The sequence below is a fragment of the Condylostylus longicornis genome, unplaced genomic scaffold (genome assembly GCF_029603195.1).
Source record: "Condylostylus longicornis isolate FDR11 unplaced genomic scaffold, ASM2960319v2 ptg000006l, whole genome shotgun sequence".
NCBI classification, from domain to species: domain Eukaryota; kingdom Metazoa; phylum Arthropoda; class Insecta; order Diptera; family Dolichopodidae; genus Condylostylus; species Condylostylus longicornis.
In genome coordinates this window covers 6398483-6410614 of record NW_026577975.1, presented here as the reverse complement: position 1 = coordinate 6410614, position 12132 = coordinate 6398483, and the positions used below count along the sequence as shown (strand labels likewise).

The 12132-nt window shown below is 23.3% G+C and overlaps 1 protein-coding gene across 1 annotated transcript in view; it reads left to right on the top strand.

The window, feature by feature from the left end:
- The first annotated feature begins 2222 nt into the window (after positions 1-2222).
- Positions 2223-12132, top strand: part of LOC129618326 (zwei Ig domain protein zig-8-like) — a 79534-nt gene continuing 69624 nt past the window's right edge. The window contains exon 1 of the mRNA XM_055533096.1: positions 2223-2537. Within this exon, the coding sequence (XP_055389071.1) occupies positions 2426-2537 (112 nt within the window). The 5' untranslated portion in view covers positions 2223-2425. The remainder of the gene's footprint in view (positions 2538-12132) is intronic.

Below are 12132 nucleotides of genomic sequence, written 5' to 3'. Positions count from 1 at the left end.
GTCATAAAGCTCTGTAAACATTTCCACGGACGGACGGACCGACGGACGAACAGAGTGAAATTAATAAGCACTTTTTTTCAAAAAATTTTTAGAAAAGTGCTAAAAATCTAGTGAGTATATAGAAAAATATGAGTTAAAAATGAGAAAAAGAAAAAAAAAAAGTAAAATTAGATCGTTACACCTGCTGGCATTTGTTTTTTTTTTCGGTTCTGTTCTGTTTTATCCTTGAAATTTTATTGGTTGGTATTGTAGATGTTGTTATTGTGGTACAGTTTTTTTCTTTTCTTCTATATATTCATCAAAAATTTAGTTCCATATTCATCTCCCTGTTTTCTCATCTTCTTAATAACAATTATATAAGAAATATTATTAATCATATTATCCTTGGGTAGATATTAGAAATTAGATTTGGAATTTTGTATAAGAAAAAAGAGAAAATTAATTGTAATGTCGCCAATAATGTACTTACATAGTTGTAAGCAGAGATTCACATAATCGAAATGGGGTACAAGCACTAATTACATTACTTGTTATTTTACGCGAGTAACTTAATCGTATAACAGTTTCAAAGATGCAAACCATTTTTCTATTATCTGCTCCCAATCTTAGTTTTTATATCTTGTGTTGAATTTTTCCAACAAACTAGCTCAAACATTTTCCGAATTACTCTTAATTTTTACAGTTGAAAATTATACTTTTTATCCTTGTTTCACCATGCCTTTTAAGATTCATTATTAAAAATATGTGCATAATATTCCAAAATAAACATGATTGTATAAGTTTTAACTAAAAACTCCACTTATGGTTAGATGAGATTGGTAAAACTAAAATTTCTTAAGTGCATCGGTGCCATGGGATTAAAATTCTTTACATTTTATTTTGTAATTTTTTTTATACAATCCACTTCAAAATAATTTTATATAACGTTATTTTTATATTTTATATTCATATTACTGTTATTTTTCTACCTTTTTTTTTTGAAAAAGAAAATGCTTGGTTTTTTCTTCAACAAGAAGAAAACAAAAAAAAAACATTAACTAAAATTAGTTTATTTTTTACGTGTATGTTTTCCTTTGGCTTAATGATTACTTAAATTAAGGTGATGGTTACTTAAATTAAGGTGGTGTAAAAAGGCAGCACTACTCAAACGATAAAAACTGAACTACTGCTTAAAAAGGTCCATGGCCTTGCAACAAGCCCAAATATGCGTGTGCTTAGAAACAGATCAAATACGCATTAAAAACTAATTACTAGCTTAAAACTAGGGTATTATTTAATAAAAATTATCGTAATTGAACAAACTTACTAGTTCATTATTTTAGTAATCAAATTTTAAATATTAATTTCAAACAAATTATTTAGTTCATTATTTCCCTGTATAGTGGCTAATATACAGTTGCTCATGTAAATTTAAACCGTATAGTAAACGTCCACTTCCCAACACCAAGTATTTGTAAAAATTTAGGCGATAGAGCTTAATAATGAAATTTCAAAAGAAGTCTATTGCTATTTTAAAACAATGACGAAAAACGTAAAATCATGCCGTAATAATATTAATGATTGAAATCGTTCCATTCTCGAAGTAAATTCCGATATAAATTTTCATAAATGTTATAGCACAGTCGAATTTGAGATACAAAAGTGAACATAAGCAGACTAACATACAGACGGACAGACAAATATACCACTAAAATTACACTTTCATTCCCGCAAAACGCATTTCCGACATATGAAATTTATGAGCATCAAACATGGCGACTGTAACATTTCTTATTGTATGCAATGCTTTTTTTCTATCTTTAAATTGAAAGTTTGGTTTTCTTAACAAGTTTATTAAATTCATTTAATTTAGTAATTGTAGTTAAACTTATATACACGACAACCATTTAATATTTCATTCTCATTTATTCTATTTTTCAGATCAAAATTACACAGGCACAGCAACGGGGAAATTAATATCAATTCACAATAGGTAACAAGTAAAAAAGAAATTGGAAAGGCGTCAATTTAATATTAAAAAATAATAAACAATTCATTATTAATTTTATTAAGTAAAAAATTTACAAATTCATTTAAATTGAATTAAAAAAAAAATAAAGATAAATTAAATAAAAGTACAAAACATTTAAAAAAAAATTCACAATTTGTCTTGGAATTTTTTTAATTCGAACACAAATAAGACAAAATTTCAAACTATAGGGAACTTAATAAGTGCAACAACCACAATTAGAAATTAAAAATAACACAAAAAAAATTATTATAGTTAATTAAATAAATTTTAAATAATTTTTTTTAAATTTGCAAATTAAAATTTATAAAGTAAAAACAAAAATCCCGCATACACATGCAAAAAATACATAAAAAATTTTTAAATGCATATCGGACCGAAGTTTAACAAAAAATTTATTTGGAATAAAAACCAAAGATGAAAAATTTAATGGAATTTAAACAATTTTTATTAATATTTAATTTTTATTCAATTTATTTACAATATTATATTGTTGGAGTACGTTCAATATCATCTTATGTAAGCAATAGTAAGTATAAATTTTTTAATATTGTTGTTTTCAATTCATTTGATTTGTTTTTAATAAAAAATTAATACAAAAGTTTATTTAGAATTTCAACATTTTCTTTTGAATTTTAAATTAAATAGTGTAAAATTTTTAATTTAAAAACTTCTGTTTTATATTTGTTTAATTTTCACTTCTCTATTGGAATCTATAGCAAATTTATCAACTAATTCCCAACTGAATATGTGTAATAGAATTTTTACATGAAAGTTGTACCAAAATTTACCAAAGTATTTTCCTCGGAAATTTTTCTAGCAATTAATTGCAAAATTTCGTATATGTATATAATGTCTTGGCATTATTTGCCCCATAATGGTGAAAAATAGCTCACAAATTCAAATTTTCGAATCAAAAATCAATGAATTTCTTAATGTAATCTATGCAGTAGAGATGTATAACGTAGAAACTAATTTATTCGAATATAGTATATCGGACATCCATTGCTTAGATAAGATTGTTATGAGAAGAAAAGATTATGCACATCGCCAAATGGCGCAAATGAAAACATCATTGAATCGCAACTAAGCAACTATCAGTTGCTAAGCAAACAGTGTCATCATTTATAGGAATGAGATATGCGTTAAGAAAAAAATAATAGATGGTAATAAAGACGAACAAGTAAAACAAAAAAAATATTACTATAAATTTGAATTTGGAAAAGATCTAAAAGTACCCTTACTAATAGTAGGATCAAATACCAATGAATTAGAATGAACACAACGCAACATTCTAGTGAACGACTCTTTTCTACCATGAATGATACCGAATATTATAGACAATTCTCTAAAATTTCTCACATTTTCCTTAATAAAGATCCGTTCCAATAATGAAGGAGCCACAATGGCTCACGACCCAAGCTGATGAATAGACATTATGTCAGCAACAAACCTACGCCTGCTCAAGGATTCCAAATCGATCAACATCAACCTAGTTTCATAACACGGCAATCTAAATGGATCAGACTAACGCAAACCTCTGAATTCAAAAAGCAGAAATTTTTTTTGAACAAATTCAATACGAAATATTTCTAAACCTACTTACCCCAAAAGTGTCCTAACAAAGGACACATACAAATTTTTTGAATCAACCAACTTTCTAGCCCAATTTCCAATTAGCCCTATTATCATATTTAAATGAGCACTAAAATCCAAACTGCGATTAAACATATGCATATGCCCAAAATAGACACAAAAATCTGTAATAATATGAATTTGTTAGGTCTTTTCCATTATTTGTAAATAATTTTAAATTTTTTCTTAAGTTGAAAAGAGATTTCTAATTTCCAATTATAAGAATACAATAATGAAAACGAACTTTTCAAGCACCTTATATAGAAGAGTTTTCCTTAAAGTCAACGTATTCTGAACGAAAAATTTACAAAGTGTCCTTTATTATCCAGCCCAGTTAATTCATATAAATACTAATTTTGATTTTTAAAATACTTTTTTAAAATTTCATGTTTTTCATTAAAATCATAATTGCATTTTTTGCGTTTATATTCTTTTCTGAGATCACAAGTCTTTTATGAGAATATGCATTTATTCTCATAATTCTACTTGCTAGTATCACAAAAATGTATTTATTAAATCTTAGAATATTATCTTTTAAAAAGGAAGAATAATTTTCTTAGAACAACAAAAACTAAAAAACAAAAAAAATAAAATATTCAAAGATTTTTTTGTGAAAAAAAGTTCAGTAAAGCAGAAAATATATGAAAATTAAATATGATGAAATTTTATTTTTTTTTTTCATTTTGCCCTCAGATATCTTCTATATGCATCATTAAGTAAAATGTAATATCCTTCATTTATGTATAAACTTTTATATTTTGTTGTTCGTTTGAATTAATATGCGAGAAATACAAACGAATATCATTGGAAATGAGATAGAAAAGGCAAGGATATTTTTTTTTTTTTGTATTTCTTTATAAATTTCTAATCTTTATTTTATTTTTAATTTTATTTTTGTTTTTGTCTTGTTTTCTATTCTTTTTAAATATAATCAATATCATGTGATATGTATTTTTGTATCAAGGATTCCCTTTTTCAAATATTATAATCAGTATTATTTTTTAAATGAAAAATCATCAACTTATTCTTACTTGCCTTATATGAGAGTTCGCAAATGAAAAACAAAAATTAAAAAATAAACAATGAAAATGTGCTTAATGTAAAAGAAAACAATTGACCTTCAAATATAATAAATTTCGAAAGGAAAATGATATCAGAATTTTTGAAAAATGGAAATTGACATGTGAAAATGAATAATGAAGCAGAATTTTGTTATCCTTATGTAGCACACTTTCATTTTTCTTTTGTATATTGTTTTCCTTTACTACTGTACTATGCATTTATATAAAATTTCTACTGAAGAAGGCATTCTAATTTTTCAGTTTAATTCATTAATACAGAAAAAAAAATATTCATTTAATTATTTAAAAAAAATTTTTTTTTGCGCCCCGCAGTATATGCAATATTTTGTGTTTGTTGTGTAAATTAAAGTTTAGCTAGCTATAATAAGAAATAAATAAAATATTTTCCTTTAGTTTTGTCATAATATATGAATTATTTTAATGATACCATAAAATTATTCTCCTCTTCATAATACCCTTAAAAAATTTTTGTTATAATGAATTATATCACATCGTATAAGTGAAAAAGATGTTGAATAATACAATGAATTGTTTAAAATTTTAACAATGATGGAATTATGATTTTATAAAATATTCAATAAATTTATTCAGAAACTAGAATAAAAAGCTGAATTAATTTAAAATAATTTTTTTTTTTTTTTTGAACAAAATGAATTAATTTACGGGAATTTAAAATAAGACTGTCGGATCCGACCTAATGTCATCTTATTTTAATTACATTTAATAGTAGAGAACCAATTGAAACAGTCGTTAAATACTTTTGATGGCAATTATTTTATTAAAGTTATTCATATAAAATTTAAGTTTGAAGAGCCAATAATTTTAAGCAATATTTTATTGTCATAAACTTTGCATTAGTCATTTTCTCATTCAAGAAAATTTTAATTGAAAAAATATTAGCTGCTTTTACTAAAAGATTCGAATCTAATTGAGAAAGATACAACAAAATTCTAAATATGCCAAATTAGACCCAGCAATACACGAAATCATATTCAAATTCATCTTCATATCTAACCGAAACTATATCAAATTCTTATTCGGAATACACACATTTCTAATACAAATTTTTATATAAGCATAGCCTATTGTTGCTAATTTTTCGAACCTTATTAAAATTTTTAGACAAAACGGATGATTGAATATTAATAATTGTCTAAATTTAAAAATGAATTCATATTACGAAATTTGTTTTTGATAATTATTATGGACTTATGTTCCCCACAGTATTGCCATTAAAAAGTAGTGCAAAATATTTCCAGGAAAATATGGGGGGCAATAAATAACATAAAGTATACACAGCTTAGTATTAATTTTTGTTTCAGTACACTCAGAATCGCTGATTCGTGCCATTTATTATGAATTTAGTATTCGAACATGAACAAATATCATTTTTAAAATTTTCAACACAAATATTACAATAAAATAAAATTGTTTAAATTATTTCCTAAGAAAATATTTTCTTCCTTAAATGTGCTTACAATAAAAATATGAAAAAAATATACAAAAAAATCCTTACTGATCCTTTATTTTATTTAAAAAAAAAAAAAACAAAATGTTGGTATTTTATAAATTATCATTTTCCCGTGAAATATTAAAGAAGAATTATATTTTGAATATTTCTTTCTTTTTTTGTATTATGTGTTATACAATTGTTCATATATTCCTCTCTCTAATACCGCACTCAAATAAACGAGTTCTTATTATATACATACATGTAAACAATATAACACATAATATATAGGGTAACATTTAAGAAATAAATTCAAATTCCATGAATTTCAAGTTATGATAATTTTCAGAACTCAATTTTCATCTTTTCCAATAAAGCCAAAAATTTTGGTTTTTTTTTTTTTATTTTCATGTTTTTTTATTTTGAAAGTTAAACCTTTTTACTTTGATACCATTATTGTACAAATTGTTGTAAAATGGTTTTTTTTTTTAGGAAAAAAAAATTTTTTTTTTTTGTCTCCTAGGAATCAAAACATTCATACATTTTTATATAATATCCTTTTTTTTTCATTTGATTTTTCTTGAATAAGAAAAATGAATTTCGCATGATCTAACATTTTGAATTTCTACTTGAATAATAATGTTATTTTCTTTTTTTTTTCTCTTTCACTCCTCTGTCTCTTTTAACATTCGTCACTTCAGGATAATATAATTTAGTTATATGAATCTAAGTATTTTTTTCATTTTTAAGGACACTTATAAAACAAAACGTTTTTGTTTTTCCCAAAAACCCATATAAAAAATAAATTTTACGTTATAATATGAAAATGTATTCAAAATTTTTAAAATTATAGTGGAAATATCGAAGAAAATTTTCTATGTAAATATTTGAGAAATCTTTAAATAAGGAATCTAAAAAGGATAAAGCTTAAATGTGTGACCAAATGTATCAGATTAAAAAAAGTTTTAATCATGCTGTTTTCGGTGATAATAAACATTACTTATTTAATATTATAAAATTTCCGTATTCACAAATCTAGGAGAATTGAGAGATATTTTGAAATCGATTGTTTTTTGTAATATATGTAAGAATTTTATATGAAAGTTTGCGAGAATGAATAAATCAGGCAATAGCGACAAAATTAGGTGAACTATAAACTAATTTCTGGTTGTATTAACATATATGTAATGAACAACACAGACTAGAATCGTTTGCATAAAATGATGATAATACAAGAATGCAATCATTGAGAATATTATTGCAGTGAACCTAGTGTAATATATGCCGTAACACCTTCAATTCAAATGATACCGTAACAGTTAAAATAGTATTCTTAATAGTGTAGGCTTTACGTAATATTTTTAACAGGTAGAATGTCACAATAATCAATGGCTATTCTAATCTCTAATTTCTTATACTCAAAATCTAATTAAAACTAATTTAATGGTAAAATCTCCTTCAGTCTTCAGATCGAATAGATACTATTATTGTAATCAAAAAATTTTTAAAGAAATTTCAAAAAATTAATATAAACCATAAAACTTTAATATTTATACAAAATTTTTTATTAAAACCACAAAATAAATTGAACGAAATTCCATCCCCATTTTAAATTAAAATATACATTACAATGACCTGGAAGCTGTTGCACCATAACAAACAATTTACTTATGATTAATTAATAATGGCTTATAAGTTCAATTGAAAAGTGATTAACTTAAAATTTCCGCAAAATATTAAAATCCATTCATTAATTTTTAAATATGAGTTCAATAACTGTTTTTTTTTTCTTTCATGAACTTAAAATTTAATTAAAATGACACCTACTGCAAAAACCAATTCATGGAAAAACTTTCAACAAAAACTGAAAAAAAAAAATTTCCCAAAATTCTTTAATAAAATTGAATTGTTTGTGTATTGAAAAATATTTATAAATAGAAAAAAGGATAGTATAAAAATAAAACAAAAAAAATACAAAATAAAGGAACTAAAGGAGGAAATAAAAACTATATTTGGGTTTATATTTTAACGGCAACTCATTTGTTTCATGCCCTTAATAAATTTTAACCTCTTTTTTTTTTATTTCAACATTAAAAAGAAAAATCGAGAAAAAAACAACAGGAAAATAAATTGAAAATAAACTTCGAAACTAACAGGCATAACAACAACAACTACACAATAATCAACACATTTTTAGCACCACAGGATATTTTTCCCGTTTTAAGGGTTTTTTTTTTCCCCCGTTAGAATTCTTTTTCCAATTATACCAACTATTTTTCGATTACTTTAGCTGTTCATCATTTTGTACTTTTTTTTTGTTATTAACTTTTCATTGTTTTTTTTTTCTTCTTATATCATTTCATTTATTTTAGTTTTTCTATATTTTTTCTCGAATATGTGTGCACACATATGTATATGTCTATAAATGTATTAGTTTTACATTATATAGAGTTCACTGGACATTCTTATGTTTATTCTGTTTAAATTTATTTACTATTATACGGAAAAAGAAAAAAATTGAAAAAAATTAAGACCCTAAAAATTTGTCTCTTAAAAATTATTTACCCAAAACAAACATAAAATAATAATACAAGAGAACACATACGTATACATATCAATAAAGTACATTTGGTTAAAGACTAAACGAATGGGAGTGAGTATAAAATATATAAAAAATTTACTATTAATAGATCTAAAGAATTTCGATGCATACCAAAAACATAAAAAAAAAAAAATCAAAAATAAAATTATAAGATCCTTTTGTCCTTTTTTTTTTATTTTTAATGTTTAATGGACTTTGAAGATCTTCTCTTTTTTGAGAAAAGAGAAAAATAACTTAACTTATAAAATAAAATGTTATAGTTAAAATGTTATATAGTCAATCATATTTTTGTTATCATAAGATTTCGATGGTTCTCAATGAAACTATAATAATATATAAAAGGCACAATTTCAATTGAAAATATTATAAATTTTATTAGAATTAATAAGGAATTTAAGAAAAATAAAAATTTTAATTAATATCAGGCGTTTAAATTTCTTTTAAGAGCATATAACATTAGGAGCATATAACACTTTGAACTGTAACACTCTAAACATATAAAATTTCCAACGTATTACGTATAATAGATATATTTTTGAGCGTATAACAGTTTGGGCGTATAACAGTTTGAACAGTAACATTTTGATTGTATAAAATTTCGAACATATATTGTATAATAGACATAAATATGAGCGTATAACAGTTGGGGCATATAATACTATTACCTGCAATATTTTGAACGCATTAAATTTCGGATATATAACTTATTTGAGGGTTTCTTCGAGCGTATAACAGTTCAGACGTATAACACTTTGAACGCATGACAAATTCATAATAAAATTTAGATTAAGATTATCATTTAATGAGAATAAAACAATTTTTTAATGATATTTTTCATGGAGAAAGCTAAAATTTTTCACATACTCACAAAAAAATATAAATTTTGTTGAGGTAGGGATATAAAAATTTCTAAACTGTATATGTAAAAATTCTCTTAAAATTTAACTTAATTTTCTACGTAAAATAAAAATAAAGACAGATTTTTTAACTAACCTTTAAATACCACCTAAAGAAATCTAAAATTTACTTTACTTATATAAAATATGAGAATTTTTTATATGCGTATAGGCATTTTTTTTTTTTTTGAGAGAGTAAATCAACAATTTTAATAAAAATAACTTTGTAGTATCAAATAAAATGTTATGTAAGACATATGATAAATTAAAAGGTCCCACGTGTCAAATAATTTAAAACATTGTTTTTTTTTTTGTATTTTTTTGTTTTTTGATGTCCTTTGCAATTTGAAGTTCATTTTTCAAAAGAAAATTTATCTAAGGATAACTTAGTTTTTTTTTTGAAGGATATGTAATTTTTTTTGTTTTTGTTATTTTGTCCTTTCATGAAACAAAACAGAAAAATATGCCATTTCTATTTATTATTCTCTTTTATTCATTTATTTTTTTTTTTGCTCTTTTTTGTTTTTTTATTATTGTGAAAATTTATTTTAAAATTATTTCACATTTATAATGTAATTTTAACCTTTTTTTGTTCTCATTCTTGAATTTTTTTTTCCGGTTTTTGTTTTTTAAACTAGAATTTATGTATACATAGGCCTATATAATCCAAAATGAATTCTTCAGGAAATGTAAGGATTTTTTTATTTAATTTGTAAATTTTAATGAATTAAGCAAAAAATATTTTGTAGTAATGAAGAACAATATTCTGGAATTAATTAAGAATGAAATTGTTAAAAAATATTTGCACTTATTCCGATAATTTCATTCTTATGTTTATATGCTTCAAATATTCATCTTACATAACCCAATTCGAGAAAAATTGTGATTGAGTATGCAAATTTTGCTAACATGAAAAATATCATTGGATTTAGTACTGTTTGCTGACGTATTATTATTTGTACTACTGTAATTGAAAGCTATTAGAAAAATTACGAGTCCTACAATGTAGCACACTAAACATAAAATTGAGAACACTTGTTGGTGCAATGGAAATAACAAAATAAGTACAAATATTTTTAAACCTACTTAAATTCAAATTCAAATCTATTATAAACAGAGATTAATTTCCCATTACAAACAATTTCATTGTTGGATTTTTTTTCTTTTTTTGAATTTATACAATTAAAATTTCCCTTTCACTTATTTAGTTTTCACATTTATTTCACATCCTTTTTAAACAGAATAATATTTATTTCATTATCCTTGACTCAATTTCTCTTTAAAATGAAAGTGAATAGAACAAAAACATAATATTATAAAATTTATTAGAAAATAAGAAATTTTCTATTATAAGCATTTAAGTGTAAAATACTTCATTTACACAAGCGTAAAAAAATTTTAAATTAAATAAAAAATAGTAAAAATGAAGAGAAAAAGAAATAAGACAGAAAACGAGAGTAAATATTTTGTGTTATACTAACAAAAAAAAAAATATTTTCATTAGTCCACTTTTTCTGCATTTCATTTTATATCTCAGGATTTAGAGAGAAAAAAAAATAAATAAGAATAATAAAATGAACGAAGAATTTTAATGAAATAAAAATTCTCATAAAATATTTTGCTTCTGTTTTTTGTTTCTGTTTTTTTATGGTCTTCATTTGGTCCTTGTTTTTTTTTTTGTTTAAATATCATTATAAAATAGATCATCATCAACACTGTCATTACTCTCATAAAATCCAAATGTAATGACACAACCTAATATCCTAAATTTTTCGACAATGAAAGAAAGAAGAAACAATAATAGAAAAATCGTTATCGTTCCCTTTTCTTATTATTCTCTCTCTCTCTCTCTCTCTCTCTTTATATACGCTGTATTATCTTGAAAGAAAGAAAATGGCCATGTTCAGTTTTGCCTATATATATATTTTCAATTTCATTTTTTTTTATTTTAAAAATCATCACGTTGTAAAAATTCGCATAATATTAAAAATGTTTAATAAACTAGAAAGAAAATAATGTAGAGGACCATAAATTTATTATTAAAGGAAATACTGGCCCTCTTGAATTTAATACTTGAGAGAAGGTACTTTTTAACAACACTTATAGAAATATTATACTTTCTAATGTCTTGTTTTAAAAGGAAAAAAAGGTTAATGTCCTTTTAAAATAAATTCAAATAAAATTTCTGAATATTTTTCAATTACCGTATATAATTTTCATGATTTATTTTTAATGTCCTTTGATTTTTTTTTTTTTGTCAAAATATATTTGAAAATATTTTCATTTTATAGATATAGATTTTAAATTAATATTTTAAGATTTAATTGAATTGAAAAGATTTGAAGTATCATTATAAATTTAAGTTCAATAAACTCATGTATCTCACTTAATAATTTTAAAAATTTTATGATAAAAATCAACAATTTCGATAAAAAATAATGAACTTTTCAATAGAATCC